Source organism: Patella vulgata, chromosome 7 (assembly GCF_932274485.2).
Source record: "Patella vulgata chromosome 7, xgPatVulg1.2, whole genome shotgun sequence".
In the NCBI taxonomy this organism is placed as follows: Eukaryota; Metazoa; Mollusca; class Gastropoda; family Patellidae; genus Patella; species Patella vulgata.
Genome location: NC_065885.2, coordinates 49,543,312 through 49,571,137, shown reverse-complemented (window position 1 = coordinate 49,571,137; position 27,826 = coordinate 49,543,312). Strand labels below are relative to the sequence as shown.

General features: G+C 36.0%; 1 protein-coding gene and 1 long non-coding RNA gene across 6 annotated transcripts in view; one reads left to right on the top strand and one right to left on the bottom strand.

The window, feature by feature from the left end:
* Window positions 1–1,218: 1,218 nt before the first annotated feature.
* On the top strand, window positions 1,219–5,928 carry LOC126826724 (uncharacterized). Its single transcript, XR_007682365.2, has 4 exons — window positions 1,219–1,700; window positions 2,525–2,624; window positions 2,952–3,055; window positions 3,668–5,928. It is a non-coding gene; the product is annotated as an uncharacterized LOC126826724 (long non-coding RNA).
* An 8,702-nt stretch (window positions 5,929–14,630) lies between these two features.
* Window positions 14,631–27,826, bottom strand: part of LOC126826707 (high affinity cGMP-specific 3',5'-cyclic phosphodiesterase 9A) — an 83,692-nt gene continuing 70,496 nt past the window's right edge. For 3 of the 5 annotated variants that reach the window (XM_050555728.2, XM_050555732.2, XM_050555730.2), the window contains exons 10-13: window positions 27,654–27,756; window positions 22,144–22,248; window positions 20,529–20,675; window positions 14,631–18,006 (exon numbers count right to left, since the gene is read on the bottom strand). In XM_050555728.2, the coding sequence (XP_050411685.1) occupies window positions 17,854–18,006; window positions 20,529–20,675; window positions 22,144–22,248; window positions 27,654–27,756 (508 nt within the window). In that variant the 3' untranslated portion in view covers window positions 14,631–17,853. Of the gene's footprint in view, window positions 18,007–20,528; window positions 20,676–22,143; window positions 22,249–26,509; window positions 26,615–27,653; window positions 27,757–27,826 lie in introns of all 5 variants that reach the window. The other 2 variants (XM_050555729.2, XM_050555731.2) reach the window with 2 other exon arrangements.

Sequence of the window (27,826 nt, the reverse complement as noted above, 5' to 3'; positions counted from 1 at the left end):
AGTATCAGAACAACATGATTGTTTTCATTGGAGATGGGGCGCAAATATTCAAAGGGGGCCCTGTCTGTCTACCTGTGGAATAACATGCATTTGTATCTGTTAAATTTGTGTGGTTTGTATTATATATTAGACAGATTGATTTTATTTATACATAGACGGGGAGTGATAACGTCTTACCCCAAGCAAATTGCAAAAGAAACCAAGAAGTTTCGGAGAGCGATATTTCGTAATCAGTGTATTTTAGTGGTGAGGGAATAAATAATTTCTTTTTAAATTTTTCAAACACGAACTTGTTATAGAGGCGAAATGTGCCAAAAATCGAATTTGACAAAAATTCAAAAAATGTATTTTTCATATGTATGGCGCCGGGCATATCTATATATACGGCTTTACTCCGCTTTTATATCTGACGTCACGTGGTCCTCGAAATACGCTCCAACACGCTATGCATAAGTTAGGCATAAGTTAGACTAACGTTGTGCATGATTTCCGCATAAGTAAAGAACGCTAAAAAAATTCGTTGGGCACACGCTGTCATATGCTGTCCTCTTGATTTTAAAATTCAGCTTCAGCGTGTTGGATAATTATTTCTTACGTCGGAGTAAGTTGTCTAGGCCCATTAGTCCATTATAGAATGGAATAAAACATTTTATCCCTAGACTTCACGGAGATTTCCTGTTTAATAATGAATTTTCAATAGAAATACGTAAAACACGTAATTTGAGAAAATAATTCACATTTTTAACACATTTTCTCCCCCCCCCCCCCCACAAAAAAATCCAAAGAAATAAACAACAAAAAAAACCAACAAAAAAAAAAACCCCAATAACATCGATTAACAGAAAAAAAAGAGTTAAACTACATTTAAAATGGATATTTTATACAGTACAGAGTACACGACGTCGTTTAGTGTTTTTAAAAATGGTTATTGCGGTATTAATATTGGATATTAGGATCCCATGTTTTCAGGGCAACAAACAACACCAGTATTGATTCATATGGACCAATATGAATTCTAATTCGTGTTTTTAATTTTGTATGTTATGGATATATTTAGTTTGAGATTTAGCTCCTTTAAACAAAAGATATACGGCCACAGGTCGAAAACAATGACAAACAACTCGGTTGTAGCTGAACACTTAAAGTCCAATCCCAGTCACAAGGTCCAATGGTCATAATAGATGTTAAAGCGCTATCGAGGAGTATTACGGGCTATTACACAGAGCCATCCGTATACGACGAAGACATAGACCAGTTCTAAAAAGAGATCAAGGGTTATTCCTCCCCAGGGCGTATGATAATCTCATTTTATAGTAAATTATATACAACTGTGCTAAGTATAATTTCAGTACTATAACAATTTATGAACTCGTTTAGGCTGTATCTTACCGGATGATGACGGGTTTCTTTATTTCCTTCCCATACCATCGTCACATAACAGTATCAACATTATACATCAGATAACTAGATCATTGTACAGTAGATATTAAACGCACATAAAGAGCATCACTGGAACGAGTTCACTAACAAGAGACGTGATTTAATATCCTGCATAAGAAAACAACTGGACAATATAAAATTGATCTACAATAACAGTTTTCTCATTTGAGTACATTTTCGCTCGCTCTTCCTATTTGATTTAATTAATCAATTAAATACAGAAGTCAAAATGAAGACAGTTAGTTTACTAATATTCTTAGGTAAGTAAATCAAACTTATAATGTCACCAAGTGATGGAAGTTTCTTCAAAACTTTGTTCACCTACAAATAGAATAAGGTTGAATATAAAAGTGAAATCGGTGAATATGACGTACTCACCAATTTTGTTATGGCGTCCAGTTATATGGTCAACGGCGATACATCCACTGTGAAACAGATTGATACCGTGACTTGTGCAGAAAGTTTTTATAGTATTAGTCAGCAATTGTGCGCTTCTTGTACCCCCCCCCCCCGCACATCCACAACTAAAAACAAATCAATACACCCAACCAACGCCACCACCAATATAAAAGGCAGCATGTTTTAGAGACCAGGAGGCTTGGCCCAATCTTCCCGATACGCCATTATGAAGCAACTTTAAGATGAAGTTTGGCTAACCTTTTGCTACGCAATTTCATAGCGTACCCCCTATGACCTGACTCCGTCTTCACCTCCATTCGTTTTAACTCTTCTTTTGTTGATTTTAATTTTGAAAACATTTATTTGTTAATTTATTTTACCGGTTTTTTCCTTATATCTTAATATTGCCGGTGAACCATACTGGGCCCGCCCACCAATACAATTCTATCATTTAATTTTTAAAATGAATAAAATTAATAAAATTGTCAAAAAATATGTCAGTGCAAACAAAAAGATGTAATTAGAATTTTTTCCGATTTTGGTTTCTTTATATTTTTTGATAATTTATATTTTAAATATATTGTCTAATGTCTAAGGGGACCCACTTCCTCAGCGGCCCACTTGCCATTGGGAAAGCCGACAACCTGGCCTGTTCGCCACTGCCGGTACTCGTTTTATTTTTTAGTTTTTCAGTTATATTTCACCACAGCAGACGAGTGTGGCTTCTTCAGCAATCTGAAATGTATACCCAATGTGCCTAACCTTAATAGAGATACTGTTTGCCAGTGAGTTAACTTTTCAATTTGGCCATTGTTTTGTGTTTGCGACAGGGAAAATATCTCCTAATTTAAAATAAATTGTATCACATTGGTTCCCGACATTTCTGTTTTGCTGGCACAACAATCGTTATTGGTATCTGATAAATACGGTATTGAGAGAGAGATGCAAATATTTTACAGCATATTATGGTCTACGGCAGCTAACGCTTTCTAGAATTAGTTCAGAAATTGTTCTGTCATCTTCGGAACATACGACATTGCAGTACTCTGAAATATGACAGTCATGATGGCCGTTTACTTCATAGTTTACCGATATGTTATTTTTTTTTACAGGAGTCTTTCAATCGCTAGAAAATGTCTGGAAGAAAATGGTTGTGATATTGAATATATCGATCGAAAATTAAATGATATCCTGGAAAACTTCGGCGTCAAGTGTGGTAATTCCAAACTTATATAGTTAAAATAAGACTAGCTGTTCGTGAAAAACAAAGTCCCGTGGACTTAACCGAGACTTATAAATAGAAGCAACACCCCATTTACGACCGCGGATGCTCACGGGCTCTTACGAATGTCTGGCGATCAACTTGTGGTCATTTTTGAATTGGTGGCAAATTATACATTTTTGTAAGTGGCGCCATTATGTAGATGTATATGTCCCTATTAGAGAGCAACATACCAAGTGGACTTGGGGAATAGGTCTAAATGGTGAAAAAATCTAAATTTCACCTTTCAAGGTGCTCCTTCTCACCAACTTGATTTTAACAGAATGAATAAGCACTATTCAAGTACCATACCTACAAGGCTTTGTTCTGAAAAATAGGTCGAAATTGTAAACACATTAACGAACAGGGGATATGACAGGATATCGGACTAAAAAAGCTGTTGCTTATATTCAAATGTGCTAACCATGATTCATTATTACATTCCACGAAACATGTTTTCCCTAAATACTAGTTCTTTTTTTTCTTTTACTTTTGGTTTACATTTTCTTTTTTCTCTCTTCTAATTCTCTAATAATTAAAACCATGGTATGTTTTATTACATTTTAGATGGTGGAATAGTGAAGTCAAGTTTGTTGCTGATTACTTTATCTTATTTAATGTCTTATGTTCATCTGTTGTAATGGAACACGAAAATCATATGGCTTTGATGAAACACCTGATCAGGATCTGAGACCAATACCCAGTACACACTATAGTCTGCATTGTCTGGACTGGAAATGATGAATCTTTTTTGGTTGGAGAGAACAGTGAATAATATAACGGTCTTTACGGTTATAAATCAATGTATAACACTGGAGCATGGGCGTCACACATGGGGAGGGGGTGGGGGTGGTTGGGTCCGTCCCCCTCAATTGTTTTTCGGGGGGGGGGGGGGGTCTGAATATACTTGGACTCCCCAAAAATTTACATATTTACAACAATTATTAGGATTAGTTAAGATTCTATTGGTATAAAACAATGTACAAATTAAAACACAAACACTTATGGTTACTTTTTGAAATCCATTTATAATACACAAAATGTACAAAATATTTTAAATATCTATACACGTTTCTTGTAAATGTCAATGTGTATGATGTATACAGTATTGTAGTTAACAAGGTGATTGTCATGCATCCTCATTACTTAAAGTTATGTGATCAAGTTTTGTTTCATTTGGATCCCCCTGATTTAAACATGATCAACATTGTATTAGTGAGATGTTTTAGTTTAACCCCGTAAAATATGCTAAAACAGTGTTTACAGAAGACTGAAACTCACCTCCCCCCCCCCCCCCCCGCCCCCACTCTTTCTATCGTGCTACATCGGCGTCACAGATTGTCAACATTTTATATAATTTCATTTGCGCACCCCCCCCCCCCCAATATATATTTCACGGCTACGCCTCTGCACTGGAGTAGACACTTGACTAAATCTCAGAAACTATCATGATCATTTAAAATTTTGCTTCGTCTTTATGGTTCTGATTTTCTACGCCACATAATGTTATGCTTAGGTCCCACTGGGCATATTTCTTACCTTGGAAATTTATGAGCCTCGGATGGCATCGGGAACAAGTTCCACGGTGTCCAAGGCAAACTCCGGGGGCATCGCGAGTCACCTGGAGCCATCGACAGTCCCAGCGAGAACTGCGAAAAATTTCAAAGCTTGCATTGTCGAGAAAACAGGCTCGCCAATTTCCATCGCAAGTACATCACCAAGGCAAACAATGCCCAGTGGGGCCTAGGCATAATGTAACATATATTAAGAACGGCCGCCGTTCAGTCGGCTTCGTTATTCTTTAGATCAGGGGACGAGCTTCGTTTTCGTTGACTGTAGGACTATAAGTAATAACACGAAGCAATGTTAAATCGTGTCTGATGTTTAAGAAGTTCAGTCTCTGAATTATGTCAAAATATAGTATACATATTGAATTGGATTAAGCTGTTGTGTCACTTTTAAATGTATGAAATCAACAGTTTTATTTTTGACGGAATATAAAACGAAGGAGAACTAGTGTGTGTATGTGTATCAGTATTTGTATAGTGCATTAACACTGTTTTGACAGTTTCTTTATGCGCTTCGGGTTCACTAGATTTGTTCTCGATGTCAATATCACAAAGGACCTTCAAAAAGCAAAGTTTTCAGTTTGTTCTTAAAACAGATGACTAGACGCGCGCTTGTATGGGTGTGTGTGTGTATACATGTATATATATATATATATATATATATATATATATATATATATATATATAATAATAATAATATCAGTATTTGTATAGTATGGCGGTATATTAGATTCAAAATTCTAAAATGCTTTCGTCTAACTTCTAACTTCTGTTCATGTATTTTTTAACTTCTATTCATGTAATTTCTAACTTCTATTCATGTAACTTTTAAATTAAGACAATGTATAATCCAACTTCTTTATTTGTTCAGTGTAAATTTTAATTCTATTTCATCCTATTTCTATTATTTAGACGAAAAACGTCTTCTTCATTGATGCTTTACACGTTTAGCATCAACATCAACGAATTTAGAATTTTTACATTCTACCTAGCAACCATCATTATAAAGTCGTTTGGTGTCGCCACTGCGTGCTCATTTGGTGATTGCGCACCTGGTCGGGACCATTATGTATTGTTTAATGGTCGAGAGCGAGACATTAAGTAATATATTGTAACAACAAGAGGACCGTCAGGTCCGAGTGTTTTTACAATATATTACGCAATGTCTCAGCTCGAGACCATTAAACATCTTAAAATACAGACACTCCGCACGTGCGTTTACAGTGAAATACGTCACTCGAGTCTAATATGTGACAATTAAAAAAGGTACGATTGGCAAGTTGCCCGTACGATTATTTGAAATAATGGTACGCCAACATCAAAGGGTGACGTCACATCTGTATTTTAAGTTGATTTAAAATACAGGTGTGACGTCATCCTTTGATGTTGGCGTACCATTATTTCAAATAATCGTACGGGCAATGTGCCAAGCGTAACTTGGTAAAATATTGAACTCGAGTGACGTATTTCATTGCAAAGCACGTGCAAGTGTCTGTATTTTAAGTTGTTTAATGGTCTCGAGCTTAAGACATTGCGTAATATATTATAAAAACATTCGGGCCTCACGGCCCTCATGTTGTTACAATATATTACTTAAAGGAGCTAAATGGCAAATATTGGGTCGCAACTCATATAATACCGTAATATGAATGTATATAAACTGATTTACATTCAATCGTTTCCGTTTTTACTCTAATTTTAAATCAGTTATGTTCCGTGAAATAAGCCAGCAGTCTCAATCGAGTGCAAATTCCTAGCGTCTGGTTATTCCAGTCTACATAAGCCGTTTGGTTTGGTGCAATATGTCTAGCCTCGTTCCTCTAGCCTCTTGCTAGAACTGGGGCTGAAACGCATTATGGTACACGATTCGTGTACCAATGGTAAAATATTTATTTTGTCTTAAATATTGGATATCAGAAGCCCACCCTTTTCCGGTAAGATCACAGCATCAATGTTGTTTTAAATTGACAAATAATTCGTGTTTTAAATGTTGAAGATTTTGGATGATATTGAGTTAGAGACTTAGCTCCTTTAATGTCTCGCTCTCGACCATTAAACAATACATAAACGACTCGTCCTTCGTCGTTTTGAAGGTTGGACAGAGTGCTGAAATTTGCTGAGAGAGAGAGTGAGAGTGAGAGACGGGCTAGATAATGACGAGTGTATCCTCGTCGAAACGTCGCTTAGTATTAAACTCAGTAATTGTGTATCCATAAAATTGTACCCTGTGTTAATATAGACCGTACAGTATATATAAATATTAATTGGCTCAATTGTAAAAAAAAAAAAAATCAAATAAAATTCTCCAAATCCTGCACTTGCTTTAAATAAAAATTAGAAAATGCTGTTTAGCTTATATTTGTAAACCATATCACGTTCGATGCTGTTTGGGGGGTTGGATGGCCGAATGGTTAGCACGTGCGCGCTGTATCATAAGGTCTGTTATCGAGTCAACTGGTGTGGTTTCGATTTCCCGGTTGTACGTGCCAAGGAGTATGTTCGCCTGTCCATCTCATTGGTTTTCTCCGAGTCCTTCAGGTTCCACCCACTGCTAAAGACCCTACGCGCAAGCGAATTATTGAAATAAAATTGAGCCATATGTTAGTCCCGAAATGACTTAGCTTGTGTCGCGTGGACGCTAAACCCCATCTCTCTCTCTCTCTCGATGTATGGGGATCACGTGGCTAAGTGGGTAAGACGCTGGCTCGCTAGCCTGGAGGTCGGGTTTTCGATCCCTGCACTGGCAGAGAAAGTTCATCCAGATTTTCCGGCGTGGTTCCCCCTTGTCAGTGATGCAGGACGGAGGGCCTGACAAGGACAGCTGTCAAGTCCTTCGGATGAGACGAAAAACCGAGGTCCCATGTATACATTGGAATGCACGTAAAAGATCCCTTGGCAGTTGGAATTCGATATAAGAGTAGGCGATAGTGCCGCTGCCAGGGCAAAATTTCCCTCATAGCACACTGTATGGCGTATGCCCGTCTTCATTAGCCCAGCATAGGAGCAGAACAGTAGGGCGTTAAACCCCATTTAATTTCTCTCCATGTATTCAATTTTAACACTCCGCCAACCCATTCAACCAGACGAAGAGCGAGTCGTTTGTATCAACAGAATGGTCCCGATCGGGTGCTCAATCCACTCGGCAAACCTTGGCAGATTCCGGAACCTTACATCAAGCCTCGGCTGTATGACAGTAAGTGATATGCACCTACGCCTATACATTTGCGATGCGGCACCGGTTTACTTATAAGGGAAACTTGCCCGCGTTTAGAAAGAAGTTCTCAAAATTGCGTCGTTCGAAGAGTGTGTAGAATTTTCAGTGCAAATTTGTCCTTGTTTAAAGAAAATCGGATAAACTTGAAAGAAAAACAGCTTCAAACTTTGCAAATTTTGTATGATAAAACATTTTTCAAATACGTCGTCATCAATGACGTCATTAGTCGTCATGGACAACGCCATTGTAATCCGGGAACTTGAAAGTAGTTCTAATGGGGGGGGATCACGGTGGCTAAGTGGGTAAGGCGCTGGCTCGCTAGCCTGGAGGTCGGGTGTTCGATCCCTGCATTGGCCGAGAAAGTTCATCCAGATTTTCCGGCGTGGTTTCCCTTTGTCAGTGATGCAGGACGGAGGGCCTGACAAGGACAGCTGTCTAGTCATTCGGATGAGACGAAAAACCGAGGTCCCGTGTACACATTGGCGTGCACGTAAAAGATCCCTTGGCAGTTGGAATTCGATATAAGAGTAGGCCGTAATGCCGCTGTCCGGGCAAAATTTCCCTCATAGCACACTGTATGGCGTATGCCCGTCTTCATTAACCCAGTTCGGAGCAAAACAGTAGGACGTTAAACCCCATTTCATTTCATTTCATTTAGTTTCTAATGGCGGACTTGGTCATACAGCCGAGATTAGATGTAGGGTACTGGAATCTGTTGAGGTTTGCCGAGTGGTGCTCAATCGCCAAATTGAGCACACGGTGGCGACACCAAACGACGTCATAATGACGGTTGCTAGGTAGAAGTATCAAAATTCTAACATGTAAAGCGACAATAAAGTAGACATTTTTCGTCTTAATAATAGAAATAAGATGAAACAGAATTAAAATTTACATTGAACAAATAAAGAAGTTGGATTATACATTGTCTTAATTTAGAAATTACATGAATGGAAGTTAGAAATTACATGAATGGAAGTAAGAAATTAGTCGATAGCATGTTAGAATTTTGAATCTAATATTGCGCCATAGTATAGTGCATAAACACTGTTTTCACAGTTTCTAATGCGCTTCGGGTTCACTAGATTTGTTCTCGATGTCAATATCAAAAGGACCTTCAAAAAGGAAAGTTTTCAGTTTGTTCTTAAAAACAGAAAGAGATGACTAGACGTATACGATGGGAGCTGATTCCAAAGAAACGGCGCTGAGTATGAAAATGCACGTTTTCCAGTCTCAAGTGTTACACGAGGGATCTTTAATAAGTGTTTATCAGGTGAACTTAAATTTCGGCTTTTAGTATAAAGTACTATCTTGAAATGAATTCGCTGTTTAACTGGTAGACAATGTAATGATGATAACGTGGCATAGATGCTGTCAAATCGTCCTTTCTCAGTGAGTAATCTGGCAGCTGAATTCTGAACATAAATGTAGCTTCTTTATGAGGTTTTCTGGATGTTATTAAATCATGTACAAGCCTTTTTAGATTATCTCTATATTTATCTTATATAATGAGCACTATGCTTCATAATGTTTTTAAATATATTTAGTGAAATCTCCGTTTGTTTTAACACATTGGATGTGGAACTGTGGAACACACAAACGACTGATGCTGTTCCAGGGCCGCTATGGCTCAGTGAGTAAGACGCTGCTTGCTAATCTGAGGATCATATGTTCGCCCCCGGTGTTGGCGTGGTTTCCCCCTATCAGCGATGCAGGGCTGGGGGCGAACAAGGAATAGTGTCTAGTCGTTCGGATGGGACGAAAATGCGAGGTCCCGTGTATACATTGGCGTGCACGTCGTAAAATAACTCTTGACAGTTGGAATTCGAATTGAGCGTAGACTGTAGTGCCCAGATAAAAAAGGTCTTCATAAGCTCAGTCAGTGCAGAAAGTTAGGACGTTACACTCCATTTCATTTCATTTCGAAAATTTAATTTGAGGACTAACCCGTATTTCCTGAATCAGCGTGCCCACAGGTGACAGGGGCTACTCTATTAGAACATAGACGACTGACCTGTGATCCACACCATAGCATGAGGGAAATCAACTTTCGGAATTTTTTTTACTGATTTTTAAATTTGTCCTTCGCGCTTTCTGCATATCATCTTTCGCATTGCACCAACTTTCATATGCAAATATAGGATATCACGTGACTTATTAACATATACGGAAACCCGGCACACTATAAACCAGCACACTATAAGGATATTCACCGCACGATAACAGTAAATCAAGCTGGCACACTATAAGAAACTATCTAGACGACGGTGCGTAGTCATGAATGTGCCAGGAAATAATTGATCGATTCAAAGAGCCAAAGAACATACTTTCCAGTAATTTATAACACAATAACTGGAATTTCGTATTAATACCCGTATTTTGATATTTTAAGCACCCCCCCCCTCTTTCCGGTGTCTCTATAAACAGAGTACAGCCTAATTAACTTTCATCCATTAAAAAACCCCAACAATATATAAGCATTGTGCCGAATGACTCAAACCATCGATTCAAACACACCAGTCTAGTCTAATTAATGCTTCCACTTTCAAACGAATTCTTGTTGTTTAGCTGACGGTGCCCTTATCCTATAGAGTGACTATAGACAGACATCTTGTGGAATCGGCGGCGTATACACTCATGTCCATCACCGACGCGCATGAGTGCAACTTGATGTAGCATTGTTTCATGTGTGGACAGTACAAAGTATAAGTTACAAGGCTTAAATAGTGAAGTGGCTAGGGAATAGATTGGTCTTTTTTCCCATCATAATGCCTCGCTCGCCTTGACAATTTTCGAGTCGCATGTTCAACTGGCTTTTTTGCTCGATTTTAATGCTCTCTTTCAACGATTTCCGAACGTGTACTTAGACGAAAATATCAGTCAAATAGCTCTTGGAATGGCTACAGATGCAAGGAAATGACGGATAATTTTCTTGGGGGACCCCCCCCCCCCCAAAAAAAAAAAAAATCCCCTCGTAACGGCGTGCCCCGTCTCCAGGGTCAGTGCCATCATTTTGCTGCGCCTCCCCCCTTTACAAAATTCCTAGATCCGCCCCTGTTAAGCCCCGTATCTTTATTTTCGTTTAGACCCCTCCCCACCCTTCCTTCACTTCAACTTTAATCTTATTTTGTAAAGTTAAGCAAATATGAATTTGCCAGAAAGTTATTTGTATATTTGAAAAGAGCAATCAGGTATCTGGAATTTCGTATTTCGACCATGGATTTTTACTTGAATACCCCTTTAATAATGTGATATCTATTGGATTTGAATTATGAAAATACGATATTGTACCAGGAAACTATTAACATATTTACAAACAGAAATGAACGGGCTGTTCATTAATATGTAACATGATGCCTGGATTTTCGTATTTGGACATTACACAAAACATTTGTCATTTAACACTTAAGATTTGACGTTTTACCTTTAACTCTTGCCTTAGGGGTATTTTGACTTTATCATTACCGGTATAGGACTTTGTACATTGTACTTTTTAATCAATGTAAAAGACATTGTAGCAGAGCATTTAATATTGGCAGCGATACCCTTCCATATTAAACATGATAAACATTAGGCGTTTTTGTGAACCGATTAGATTAGACCGATTAGCTATTATACGCATTTGTGAACCAAGTTGATTATGCTAATCGTTACATTTGTGAGACGATTTAACTCAACTGATTAGGCAAATCGACCTAATCGTCCCAGGAGGTGTTTAGGCGATTAGATTTGACTTTTTCAAAATGGCTGAATGTTCGACGTCGTAAGTAATTTTTAATGCTTATTGTTGTTTTTCTCCATAAAAAATGTTTTTTTTAAAACGCATTTGACGTGTTTAATGTTAACTTTATAGTCCACAAGAATGTTAGATCACCTCTAAGCAATTTTATTCATTTACAGTTTTTTCAATATATTCCTCGATCCTAGGTTTTCTCAGTAAACTTTTTACATGTTTTTTCAAAAAAATACTTGAACTTGTTGGACATAGGAGATTGTTTCTAACGGCAACCATTTTTCCTTTTTTGCGTAGATAACCTTCATTTGTCTTTAACAAGTCATCAATAATTAGCAGAGACAATTTTTTTTTCTGATCGGTGTCCGTGATCGCAGCCATCTTACCAAATCGTACTTATCAAATTTCACATTTGTGGACCATAGCTAATCAAATCGAAATCATACCAAATCGTACTAGCAAATCAAAACCTAATCTAATCGACTCACAAAAACGCCAATTGTATTGGTGTGATGTTTTAGTTTAACCCCGTAAAATATGCTAAACTGCGCAGCCTCGTACCTCCGGCGTCACGGATTGTCAACATATTATATAATTTCATTTGCCCCCCCCCCAATATATATTTCACGACTACGCCTCTAGTAGTAATATACCCACGGGTGGATTGTAGCATTGGGCTGTGTCCTGCACTACAAAAGAAAAGTTTTCTGAAAGGTCTCCGATAACCACAAATTCCCCGTCGACTAAGACTTTTTTCTGCTTCAAGAAAGCTGCCTGCGATTTTGCAATGAAATCATGTCTAATTAGTCTGGTGACTTTTTCAGAAACGCTTTCGACAAATGCATAGTCACCGTGTGAAGTTGCGACCTATCCGTCGTTGTCCACTGCTGGAATTGTACTTCATCAACAGCGTGGTCATCGTAGACTTCTATTAGTTCTGTTTACAGGCTAGACACATCACGACAGACTTGGCACTTCCGGAAGTTGCACAAATGTAACGGGAGATCACAGAGTACTTTAGCGATGACATCTCTGTACGTTTCCAGTTTCGCTATTTCATTCAACTTCGATCCAGTCATCATCAGCTTCACGTTTTGGTGAATGGTGCAAACGCAAACGGAAAACACCCGATAAACACTGGGTTGAATTAAGCAAAACACTTAATGAAGTGAACACTTCGAGGAAGCCTAATTTGCACATTTGGCATGGCTTCTTCCTCACTTCATTTCTGCCTTCTTTATTTCATTGAAAATTTGAAGTGTTGTTACGGAAGTGTGATAGAAATGAATACCTCTTATTAAATTTTTCACTTCGAGCACATCTCGGTTAAGTGTCATCCACACTTCATATATGGGTCATCGCTTCATTTGCGTGAGGGGATCAGCTGTCGAAAGCTATGATGGTGTGGATAATGCCAATAGTCCTGCCTGCCTACCGTAAGCACTATGAGAACGTATATTTTGTAGCATTGGAAAGCACGAGACTGGGAGTTCACGGGACTGGTATGATGGGAACTCAGAGTGGGATCGATGGGCCTAGAAAGTTGTCATAGGTGGGACGTTACAGTGGGACTATTGTCGAATGCATTAGTATGACTAGTTGGCACCTATGTGACAGCTGAACTGGATAGCATGTAGGGGTACCCATCTTTGGTGATCATTTTGACCGTGTTCCCATGGAGATCCCATGTGTATGACGATTATAGGATATGTCATTATAGGTAGAGGTTCAAGGTCAAAGGTCACACAAAAAGATGTTTTTCTGACAAAATCATCGCAGAACATCGTGCCTTACATCAAATGAAAGGACTCATTCTGCTGCGTATTTTGATACCAATAACATTGAGATGGCACATCTGTGTGTTGAGTTATGGCTGATAGAAGCTTCGAAGTCAGTTGAATGGCCCGAATCCTTGGTGACCCATAAAATGGGTCCCATTAGGCCAAATGAACCAAAACATGGGATAGTGTTTTCTTTCAGGGTGGACATCAATCCCTGCAAGTTAGGTCAAAATCGAAGACACAGTGTCATAAAAGTGTGTACATTGACGTGGAATGCCCCCAATACACTATTCTGGGTCAAGTATGAAGGCATTATATATTTTCGCCAATATTTGATTTTATGTCAACTTGTTAGTGTAACTATAGCATTAACTTGACAATTATCACCAACTATGTGAATTCCTGTAGCAGTTTGTTTTTAGCTTTCCCAAAATTTAGGTCAAAATCGAAGACACGGTGTCATAAAAGTGTGTACATTGACGTGGAATGCCCCCAATACACTATTCTGGGTCAAGTATGAAGGCATTATATATTTTCGCCAATATTTGATTTTATGTCAACTTGTTAGTGTAACTATAGCATTAACTTGACAATTATCACCAACTATGTGAATTCCTGTAGCAGTTTGTTTTTAGCTTTCCCAAAATGTATAGTTTTAGTTGCGAGATCCAAAATGCGAAATTGGGTTTCTATGTTTAACAAAAATATAAATATGCGTTTAATCAATAGGTGTCAACTATATATTTTGGAATTGGAAATGAAATGAAATGGAATGGGGTTTAACGTCCTACTGTTCTGCTCCTAAACTGGGCTAATGAAGACGGGCATACACCATACAGTTTGCCATGAGGGAAATTTTGCCCAGGCAGCGGTGCTACAGCCTACTCTTATATCGAATTCCAACTGCCAAGGGATCTTTTGCATGCACGCCAATATGTACACGGGACCTCGATTTTTCGTCCCATCCGAACGACTAGACAGCTGTCCTTGTCAGGCCCTCCGTCCTGCATCACTGACAAGGGGAAACCACGCCAGAAAATCTAGATGTACTTTCTCGGCCAATGCAGGGATCGAACACCCGACCTCCAGGCTAGCGAGCCAGCGTCTTACCCACTTAGCCACGTGATCCCCTTTTTGGAATTGGAGACCAGGCCATTTCCTGAAACTAAATGTTGAAGTTTGAGACTTTTTTGCAGATTCGAAAAGGATATCCAGTCAAAAAAAACAAATAATAAAATAACAGATTATTTTTCTTTTTGTCAAATGATTTTATACATTAAATGATTTTCATATTCAGAAAATATAGAACATTTAAATGAGATTCAAATGTACATCACAACTTCTTTATATTTTATATTGGGTATAAGCTAAGTTACTATTTTTTCCTGAAAATGCCTCTATGCCTGATCATATAATCTTAGAATATTTTGTTTATAAAGAGAAGATTGTCTTCATGCTTTGCATGATTACACCCATGATTTTCAGCCTAGATTCCTAAAATATTTTGCCTAAAAAATCTATTTAATATGATTATCTACTTATTTGTAAAAATAATTGTTCAGAATATACTTGGAACCCCCCCCCAAAAAATTTTTTTTTACATAGTAGACCCTGACTCCTATTTATTTACAACAATTATTAGGGTTAGTTAAGATTCTATCTGTATAAAACCTGTACATATCCCAATATGGTTTACATTGCTAAAATAAAACACAGAGAGAATCATCCTTGAAACGCATGTAGGTACCCAAAAACATTTTCGCCTAAACCAAATATTTATCGCCCGCTCAGCCAGCCACGTAGCCATAATACTTTGCACGCGGTGGGTCAATCAGCAAACAGTTGTGTAGACAGCATGGCCACATGGTGTTTGTTTATATTTTTTAGGGGTTTTAAAATAGTGTTAGGGTTAGGGTTGAAGACCCCCCGACCCCCCAATATATATTTCACGGCTAAAAAATAAAAAGAACTAGCTGTAAAGAAACCAGTATGTTGATGAATATCTAATCAAGTTCCATTTACATGTACCTTTATCTAGTATGTATGTAATGGTAATGTACAGTTCCTGAGTATACTTTTCACATTTACCTTATTTGTGTACATGTATTTTTATTCTGTGTAGATAACCTGAACATTGAACACCAAGTACAGATCTAGATCTGATCTTGATGACTTAAAATCAAATGCAATTTATTTAAGCTTGGGTAGAAATGAAGGAAAGTGATGCTCATTTTTAAATTATTCAAAATACAATTTAAAAATTACTGATAACATATTTTACAAAATCATGAAAATGAGTGCTCTCTATCATGAGGTATTATCTCTACTAAAATATGTCTAATAATTTATAGTATAAAATAGGTTAGAGTAAAAAACAAATTGCATTTTGTGCACAAATTGAAAAATTGTGTCTGAGACAATAAAAAGTAAAATATGATAAACTAATTAATCTTTTTTTTTTTTAAACAATACAATTATGATTTTCGTTCTAAATATTATTTACATCTATTATTATACTAAAATACACAGCCATTTGCTTCTCTTGTGGTCTCCGTCCACATATATTTATAATATATATAAATTATTTCTAGTGAAAAATTATGAATAAATTCTTCTATGACAAAAAATACTTATATTATTCACCTATGGATACATGTTATTATGATCTACCCTTATATATATATAAATCTTATGATTTTTTTCCAATTTCACACAACCATAAATATACAAATTATTGATTATCATCATCATATTAAAAATAAAATAACTAAACTTATAATAATATATACAATTTGCGTTGTTGAATACTGTTAGTGGGACTAAAAAGTCTACAGGTTTTAGCAGAACTTGCCAAATATATTTAACAAAACCATGCCATGCTAATGTCATTCATCTTTTCACCAAAATTGAAAGGATTATATACAGAAATATCTTTGTATGAATCTCGTGAAATGGCACAGAACACAATGAAATTAACTTTTTACTATCAAGGTTAACTCTAAACCCTGCGAGGTCAAACAATAACATAACATTTTTTAAAGACCTGATATTCAGTCACATCAAATTTCAGATTATACAAATTTAATGTGAAAATTCCTCCCATCTGGGACAACTTTAGAGGTTAACGATGTTGTATTCTAATACATTTAAACATTTTACAAAAAAATAATATATTTTGTGAATTTATAAAAATTTACAGTGAATCCTTGTTACTTTAATATGCATAACAGCTCAAATTTGTAACATACATCCATACCTTTAAATAAATTAAAACGGGAAAAACAGAAAACAGCCACTAACAAATCAATTTGTTTTTTCTTTATCAATTTTTAAAAATAGTATATTTCCTTATAATCAAAATATTTTTTTTAGGTGTTTCACATAAACAGATCACATATACAATTTATAAAACAACAAACAAACACAGACCAAAAGAAACAATCTCATACATCTAAAAGTAATTTCTTTTACCATTCATATTAATATTGTTTTATGAAAATTTAAAAAAATATTTTGTAGTTTTCATTTTGTTTTCAGTGTTTAGTATCTAAATGTTCACTGTCTTATTTCTAATGTTTTCTTATACCTTATTTATATGATTTTAATTGTAATTTACCACTAGATTAGTTTAGGTAATTATATAAGATCTGATTTGAGAACAGATTAAGGATTGAGCAATAAATATTTCTTTGGTTACAGTATATAGAAATATCAACATGTTAAATGCTTATTAGAGATGGTTTGATATCATCTCATCATGAACAAAGTGTATTCTAAGGGTATGAAATTTAATCACAAAGACCAATAAATAATCTTATTTAAACATGCATTAAAGGGAACCATATATATAGATATGCATAATTCAAGCACTCTTCTAAAAAGTTATATTGTTGTCAGTAGCACTGGAAAAAAACACCATTAAAAATCATGAATCACTTCAAAATACTCAAAATTGAAGTTACACTTAACAAATTTTATATCAAAACATGGTAATAATAGAAGTGTTTTCCTATGACATAACAACGAGAATAGCTGAAAGGGATTTGAATCTATAAATCACTGAATATGATTTTGAGAATTATGTCGTCACCTGGAAACAACTGTTCTTTTTATGCCCACATAGATCTTGCAGCATGAAGTTATCACACAAACTTTATTATAGCATTAACACCCATCCAATGTCTTCTAGCTGTCCACAACTGTACATATAGAACATGATTCATTTTTAATCACTAACAGCACTGTGTAACTAAATACATCAGAGTCATTTTTTTTTTTAAAGTTTCAAGCTCCTTTAAAGAATCACTATTTGTCTATGTGTGATGTCTGTATTATGTTAAATAAACTTTCAGCAAGCACATACATACATAATAGTCATATATAAGACTTCTGTCAATTATTGGGAACACCGTAACACAGAAGTATATATCATGAAATTATATATCAGTATTATCTATCTACTAAACACTGAGCTTTGTTTGATTATTGTTAGTAATACCATTTTGTTTCGACTTATCATTTGTTCCTTCTTTTTTCTTTTTTTCCTCATCTAATGCTTTTTGCATGTCTGTATAGTACTGAAGTGCTGTTCTTACTGGTTTTATAATGTCATTCTGAAATATTAAAATAATATGTATGTACAGCCAACAATGAGACTGATATCCCCCACCTCAATGACAAAATTAAAAGATGACACATTAAATAATTTACATTTATCTTTTTGCAACACATCGAACAAGCAAACTTGGCTTGAGCAGAAAATGCTCATGATTGAACTTAGTCATTTTTTTATATAGTGAAACTATACACCACGTTCCATCACAATCACTCAATTAGAATAAAAGTTATAGTGTCCCAAAGCATCAACCAATAATATTGCTTATTTCTGCTTAGCCTGAGCAGAAAATGCTTATCATAAAACTCGGTTAAGACATCAACCTTATGAACATCTGCACATTTGTACCTCAAATAGAAGTAGATTTATTGTGATCTAAAAAAACAGTGGGCTCAGTGGGTGGTGGACTGTTGGCAGAGAAAGTTCCAGTGTGGTCCTTGTCCACGGTGCAGGGCGGAGAGCCTGGCAAGAAACAGTGTCTAGTCATTTGGATGGGACAAAAAAACTGAGCAAAAATGCTCATTATCGTACTTAGTCAAGGTATTGATATAATGAAAATATATACTAAAATATATTCAATTAGAAACAAAGGTATGGAGTCAAAAAGCATCAGCCAGTCAAATTTCTTAGCTCCACATCAAGGCATTCTACTAATAAACATTATCAAGGCATTCTACTAATAAACATTTACACCAAGTGGACCATTCTAGCTCAATTAGAATCAGACAGGCGGGCGGATAAACCTAGTTTAATAATCCACCCTTTGAAAAAAATTCTTCAATGGAGGAATTGCTAATTAGCAAAAAGGCACAACTATTATAATATACTATTCAAAAAAAGTAGGGGATATTTGATTTTGGGGGCATAATACTAAAATATGCAAATGACTACGAAAAAAGTCACTATAGAACCTAACAGAAGAAACATTTCCAGTTACATGTGACGCCCAAACGCACCAATAGCTACCGCATGGAATGCAGGTGATGCTTGGGATCATCATGGGGGTCCAACCCAAGATTTGCACGACTCTGACTTTGAATGTTACAGTCATTGTGGCATTGAATTCCAGGGTGGAAACATCAGTTTAATTGTTTTAGTGACCAGAAAACAAATTTTGATATGCGTCGGCTTACCCAAAATGAAAGGTTACGTGCCCTTGGCATGCTACAGATCGGCACAACACAGGCGGTTGTGGCGCGGACGATGAATGTTTCTCAGTCTGTCATAAGCAGGCTATGGTCCAGATACCGTGATACACAATCTGTACAGGACAGACCACGCTCAGGGCGACAACTCAAGCCCAGGATCGATTTATCCGTACCTTGGCCTTGAGAAATCGTGTCATCACAGCAAATCAGATCAGCGCTCGTCTTCAAGCAGACACTGGTGTGAGAGTGAGTGGCCAGACGTTTCGGAATCGACTGCATAGGGGTCACCTTCGCGCCCGACGTCCTCGCGTGATCCCTTGTTTGAGAGATCATCACATTCAGGCAAGACGTCGTTGGTGTAGGGATCGTCAACACTGGGATAATCGACGCTGGAGCAATGTGATGTTTTCAGATGAGTCAAGGTTCACTGTTGATTTTTTGGACAGGCGTAGGAGGGTGTGGCGTCGTCGAAACGAGCGCTTCCAAGACGTTAACTTCATCAGACATGATCGATTTGGGGGTGGTTCTATTATGGTGTGGGGAGGCATCACTGTTGCTGGAAGAACGGCTTTACATGTTGTTGCAGGGCGTGTTACAGGCCAGTACTACCGGGACAACATCTTGGCAGTCCATGTTGTGCCATTCGCACGACGTCATGGCCGCCGTTTCATCTTTCAGGATGACAACGCAAGATGTCACAGGGCCAGGATCGTTACAGGTTACCTCCAACAACAGAACATCACCACATTACCTTGGCCAGCACTGAGTCCCGACCTCTCCCCATCGAGCATGTCTGGGACATGCTTGGACAGAGGTTACGTCAACGTCAACAACGTCCTGCCAATGTCCAAGAACTTGCTGCTGAGTTGCAACAGGAATGGGACAATCTGGACCAAAATGACCTTAGACGTCTCATTAGGAGTATGCCACGTCGGATCAATGCTTGTTTGGCAAACAGAGGAGGATTTACCCGTTACTGACTTGGTTGTGATGCTGTGGTAACTTTGCTGTTTGACCCCGGGTATCATTTTACCCTTATAATGGTCAGTCTGTGCCTTACTTAGTCTAACGATCATTTTGAATAAATCGATGAATGTGAACTTCATTTCATTTTGTCATTTGTTTCTTCTTCAGTTTCATTAGGTGACTTTAATAACACTTAAAAATCAAATATCCCCTACTTTTTTGAATAGTATATTTTGATGTGGGTAAAAAGTTACATAAAGGTACTGTATCTTGAACAGTTTATGAGATATACTCTGGAAAGAAAATCAGTAAGGAAGGATGTGTGAATGGAAAGACAGACAGACAGCCAACAGGTGCCTCCTGAATTCTGTGCAGGATACGGTAATAAAAGATCTATAACAATTACCTCTACTATAGGGAACAGTTGTCCTAGTGTTTCAAACAATGGCAGTAAAACAAACTTTATAAAACCTATCTGTGATGTAGGTTTAGTCACTTTATCACGATCCATGAATGGTGCTACTGGTAACCCTTCTAACTTCTCTAAGTCACTCTGTTCAAAACATAATTATACATTCAATTAGAAACACATTATCTTAAATTAAAATGGTATATTCCTATCATTCCACCATTAATTAACAGATTATCTTTATTAACAGATATTTGATATAATATTACTATAAATTAATGATTTAATTTTTAATCTTTTTTAATCACCAATAATATATCAACACCAGGAAGATTACACAGATCAAATTGCTTTTAGTTTAGAGTATAATATAATATGATCATTGGGTTATTCTCTGCTTCCCATTAATGTACCAATGTTTTTGCACTGACATACCAACGGTTGCCAAACAGGATACGCCCATATTTTGCAAGAGATGGATAGAGAACAAGTTAAAAAAAAAAAGTAATTTTTTGTACAATCGGGTTGACCGTCATTTGGGTGTAACGATGATACATTTAAACGTTCTTTTTAAAATCAAATACAAATTGTGACCTCTAGAGGAACCACAAGCTAAAAACGTGATTTTTCATACAATCAGGGGCCATTATTAAGGAAGTTGTGATCCGATAAGCGCAAATAACGAAAGGAACCAAGATCTTTGGGTTATAAACATGCATTTCAAGTTTCATCAAAACCAGATAAAAATCCTGACCTCTAGTGTGTCTACAAGCTAAAAACATGATTTTTCGTACAATCAGGAGCATAATCCATGAAGTTTCGATCCGATACATGGGTTTCGTCAAAATCGGATAAGAATTGTGACCTGTAGAATGCCACAAACAATTCTGGACAGACAGTAGAGACGACAATATACGTCCACATGAAAATGTGGGCGTATAAAAGCCAAACAACATTGAACAGACATGCAAGGAAAGATAGGTTATCAGGGAAAAAATATATGCCCATAGAAACTAAGTGGTTCAAGCAGTCCATGAAAGTTTATTATATCCTGAACCTTTAGATTAACAAAAGGCCATAATCACCATTGGTTAAGAGTAGACTATATATGTCATGTACGGTCCATGGACTGGTAATAAAAATCCTTTAATCATTCCAATCTTCTTTAATAGATTAAGATAATAATGATTAATCAGGCAAAACCTTGATAAAACCTGCTGACTAGATGACAATGATATATTAATTTACAAAGATCAGATAAGGTTCAATAGGGGTCTTTAGCAGTGGGAGGAAACCGGAGGACCTGGAGAAAACCCACGAGGTTGGACAGGTGCCCCAATTCCTTGTCACGTACAAGTGGGGAATCGAAACCAGGCCACTTGACTCTATGACAGACCTGATCAAACCCGCACATGTTAACCATTCGGCCACCCAACCTCCCTAGATATTGTCAATGGACAGGGATGACAGCAATATACAAATGTATATATTCTTAAACACAATCTTTTCAAAGATATTGTAACTGTTGAATAATGGTGTTAGGGCAGAAATAATCCCAGTTTTTGTTTTAATTCATCTTTTTATTTCTGTCTCTAAATTCTATATCTTCTACCTGATTAAAAAATTCTTGAAGTAAACATTCTAGCCATGGTTCGGCTACTTCCATTGGACGTACTTCGTTTGATATATCAGCTACTTTGATTAAAATCATCAGAAACTAACATATAAAAAAATATAAACAAAAGAAAAAATATAAGAAAAGATATAAAAATACCTAGATAAAGAAGCACATTACAATGGTACATCATGCATGAATTACAAAATATCAATGACATCACAAATATGAGCACATTACCAATTAATGGTATTATCAAACTGTCTTCACCATCAAATTTTGAAGTATCATCAATTGAAATCGTTATAAGCTAACCGGGCCTTTTATTATTGAAATTTGGGGCTTCATTTCATATATATATATATATATTTTGCAGAATTTATCAGTACATATTTTGGATGAAAAATCTCTATTCCCTGTTATAAATTTTCGTGTTGGTATTTGTCATGGTAGAGTTCAGGGATGCATATCATAAGCCAACAATACAGATTTGCCTCTATCAAAAATAATAGCAACAACAATGGGGACTGGTCTGTCATTGTATCTCTATTAATTAAAGCTGCTCGTCATTTATATATTAGGGAAAATATGATATATTCCGTTATTCAACACTAAATTGTACACAAATTGATTATTTAACATTTGATTAAGAAAAGGGATCCACCCATAAAAGCTCAGCAAAATTAATTATAGTATCAGCTTGTCTACAAGAGTTATAGACAAAACTGCTTTCAGTCAAAATGGATAACAAATTTGGTCTAATCCGAGGCAATTTTTAGTCAAAACAACAATAGATTGATCATAACAGCCATAAAAAATTAAAACGATCAATTAAATATTTAGACTGATAGTGGGGCAGTTAAGCAAAAAATTGTGCACTTTGGGTTAAAAGCATGAAACTTGGCACATAGATGGCATCAACCCTACTGATTATTTTGGGATGTGGATCCACCCCAGCAGCTCCCCCTGGAGGTCGTTACGGCCATCTTTTCCAAAATGGCCGCCTATTCATTGAAATACATATAACTAGGTGTGTCACAATAAGACATTTTTTTACAAATCATTTCAGACCAGCAATTTCCAGAGGCAAAATTGCTAGCTGAACATGATTTTTGAAAAAAAGATTTATCTATGATGTCATTTTCGGTTGGGGTTTGTCTGATTTCAAAAATGGCCGCCAAAATTTGAAGTAAAATGAATTTCCAGATATGATAGGTGATTATCACGCAAGGTATGGCTTGTAATATATCAAATATAAGGTTTTTGTTGTAATTGAACTGAAAAAAAATCTCTAAAGCTAGTTTCCCCAAATCCAAAATGGCGGCCAAAATATACCCAAAATGGCCGATTGGTCAGATTAAAGTCATTTCACTGTTTGATTAGGTTTGTAATATATAATTTAAAGGGTTTACAGTGTCACTGAACTTAAAATTAATCTAAAGAAAAAAATAGTTTCCAAAATCCAAGATGGCGGAAATTCAAAATGGCAGCCAACATTTATCTTAAATGGCCGATTTGTCAGATAAAAGTCATTTCACTCTTTGATATGGTTTGTAATATGTAATATAAAGGGTTTTCAAAGTCATTGAACTTAAAATCAACCTAAAAAAAAAAAGGTTTCCAATATCCATTATGGCAGAAATTCAAAATGGCGGCCAGAATTTCCCTAAAAACATCAAATTTTAAGATAATCGTCAATTTTCTGTTTGATGTGGCTTGTAATATGTCCTCTATTAAGTTTTCAGAGTCACTTAATTTGATAATTATAGATGATTATTTCAGAAAAAAGGGACAATCATCAATCTTTCTATAGGATTGGTTTATAATAGCAAAGTGTAATAGTTGTTTGAGGGCAACTGAAATTGACCGGACTCAGGAATCTACCTGTCAACTTACCAGTAAGCTAATTAGAATTTCAAAGAATTTAACCTTAAGACACAATAAATGTAGTTTAATTGTTTTATGCCTAAAAACATATGATGCTAATGATAATGTTAAGAATTGACACATTTTTTGGAGAAAATATCTGGTTATTCCGACCCTCCACCCCCACCCCATAACAATACAATGGGGCCACCTGAGGCATTTTTAATTTCATCTCCTTTGTCTTTGCACCATTTTACCGGAGTGAGAATCATTTTTGGTATATGCAGTTAAGAATTTAAGTTCTCCTATTCGTTCAGAAATAGTGATGTGATCTGTTTTTGCATCGAAGACACTGTGTCCAGTAAGGTTTGTGGTAGAGTCTAGATGTCGTATCCACAGGTCATTTTCGTCAGTGACGTATTTCACAACAAGTTCTACATGTAAGAACAACACATTAGAAAAGTGTAAATCGTCAGGCATGACTTTTGGGATACCTATACTAGTCCTAAATGCATTTCAAATCATTTTTGTGATGATTATTTTTAAACTTAGAAATTGGTGTGCAATACATTACAGACGAAAATAATCTGTGGATACCATATTTAGACTATACCACAAAAGTTGCTGGACATAGAGACTTTGATGATTCATTTTACACTTTTTAATTTGTGAAATACATGATTGACAAATATGAAAATATGAATCCATATGTCTAGATCATACCACAAACGGTTTCCGGACATAAGTCTTCTGAACCAGAAATGATGCAATGGGGTTTAATGTCCTACTGCTCTGTACTAACAAAGTTAATAAATATTGTTATTTGTCAAGCAGTGTGCTATGAGGAAAATTGGTCCAGACAGTGGTGCTATGGCCTACTCTTATTTCGAATTCCAACTGTTAGGGTTCTTTTATGTGCACGTCAACATGTACATATAAACCTTGTTTCTTGAGAAGACCCCGTGCTGCATCCTGGAAAATCCTGAAGTACTTTCTCAGCAAACAAAGGGATCGAACCCCTGACCTCGTTCTTGGCGAGTCTTACTCTTACCATTGCTTCGAACCATTTCTGAATAAACAATAGGTGAATTCGTAACAACTGGATATATGTCCCACTGTTTTGCTGGAATAATATGAAACCTTGTTTGTGTAAGATCCAGTCTAACAATTCCAGTTACCATCAAAATAACCACTACTCCTTGCTATTACAAGCCAATCCAAGAGGAAAATTCACAATCATCTACCATCTTCAAAATTAATTTTTGATGTAATATTCATTTTCAAAATTAATTTTTGAGGTAATATTCATTTTCAAAATTCATTTCTGAGGTTATTTTCAAGTTCATTGACTTTGAAAACCTAATAAAGGACATTATTACAAGCCATACAAAACCGAAAAAATGACAATTATCTGAAAAATCTTTCATTTCAGGGAAATTCTAGCCGCCATTTTGGATTTTCAACCATCTTGGATTTTTGAAACTCTTCTTTTGAGGTTGTATTTAAGTTCAGTTACACAGAAAACCCTTTAAATCGCATATCACTAGCCATATCAAACTTAAAAATGACGATTATTTGAAAAATCAACCATTTTAGGGAAATTCTGGTCGCCATTTTGAATTTCCGCCATCTTGGATTTTGGAAACTCTATATATTTAGATTAATTTTAAGTTCAGTGACACTGAAAACACTTTAAATTACATATTATAAACCATATCAAAGAGTGAAATGAGCTTGAAAATTTATTTCCAATATTTATTTATTTTTAAGTTTAAACAAAATATGTGTTTAATTCATTTTGAATGTGCTGTTAGATGTAATTGATTATATCTTATGTTTTTGTGCCCGCTGGCTTGGTTGACCTTCGAGCAATACATTAAGACACCTAGGTCATGGTTCTACACTGTATACTTCTAAAGATATATATGTATTTCAATAAATTGGCGGCCATTTTGAGAAAAATCGCCATAACGACCACCAGGGGGAGCTGCTGGGGTGGATCCACATCCCAAAATATTCAGTAGGGTTGATGCCATCTATGTGCCAAGTTTCATGCTTTTAACCCAAAATGCACGATTCTACCAAAAAGTCTTCCTTAACCGCCCCACTATGACGTTTTCGTTCGTTTAACATGGGTGAATTTTTGCTGTTTTGATCATATACATTGAACATTGTTGGACTGTTTTTCTTTTAGAGATAAAACTTGTACAATATTGTAGTTTACAATAGATTAACAATACTTCAAATGAAATTGAGAGACTTAAATTAGTGAATAACATTTAATGTTTATGTTGAATTTCAATAGAATATATTTCCTATCATTTGAACCACAGATAAAAAAACCATTAATAAACAAATGTGCGTAAGTGACAACACTAAGGTATATATATGAGTAATTATAGATATATATGACAACATCGGGGTAACAAAAGAAAGCACTTTACAAATAAAAGATCTGAAAAGTTACCATGCACAGCAACACTTGGATATGACAAACCTGATTAAAGAATTCCTGTAGAAGGCAGTCTACCCAAGGTGCTGCTACATCTAAAGGACGGGCCTCGTTAGATATATCAGAAACTTTCATGAGAATCATTTCCAACTATGCAGCATACCAGAAAGAGGATTATATTAATAAAAATATTCCTATGATAGTAATTACATGTTTACGTCTTTACATTCTGCTTTTGGTCATGGATGTTCAACGAAAAAAGACAAGAACTTGTCAAGCATCTGCCCACCACCTACCAAGTCATCTTTGCTACCTCTTAAATCATTGTCAACGAATCCCAAAAAAGAGCAAGTTTTGAATTTTTGAAGCTCTAAAAGTAAAGATAGGTTACCAGGTAACAAAACATGCCCACAGCAGCTAAATCGTCCGAGTGGTCGACATGTGTTGTCACATAATTATCTTTTGTAGGTAATTGAGAGCAATTTTATACAGATCAGATTATAATTTTTGTCGTTTGAGGGTTCGCAAGGTTCTACAAACTGAAACAAGGGCCTTAACTCTTGGAAGTAATTTACAGAAATGTTTTAAATTTGACAGGTTTTTTTCGTTGTACTAATTCAAATAATGCATATAAATTTCATACAGATCGGATGACAACTTTTCATACATAAAGTGAAACAAACGCCATAACTCCAGAAGAAATTAACGGAAATTATTGAAATTAAAGAGGCTTCTTCATCTCAGTAATGTTAACAACATATATCAATTTCAAAATTGATAAATGTTGTCTGTAGAGGGTTTACAAGAAAGTGTGTTTGACAGATGGACAGACAGGGGCGACGGCAATATACGAACACATTTCCACGTGGGCGTATAAAAAGTAAACCTATTTGTGACTAGAACCATCCAAAAGTTTTGAAATTTGACAGGGTTCTTTTTAAAGATACTATCAAATATTATTTCCTGTATCATGTTAACAAGAATAAATGTATCTGCATAAAAAAACTGCAGTTTGCTAATGAGAAGTTTGAATTTCAATGGGTTTCTTCCATTGATCAAACAAACAATCCCTGAAATTTCCAACAAGTTGGATGAACAGATGATTTAATGAAAATATATCCACATTATAAAAGGTCTGATTGAAATATGATGTATGATTTATGATATTTCAAAACATAATGTAACATACCACTGAGCGTTGTTCCTTGTCCTGAGGATTAAAGTTAGGTAAAACACCTTTAAATGAATGCAATATTTCATTATGTTTTGCCATATCTGTGGCCAAAATGCACCTGAAAAGAATTTCATGGAATAACCAGCAGCTGCCCACATTTTGCAAGAGATGGATAGAGAAGAAGCTAA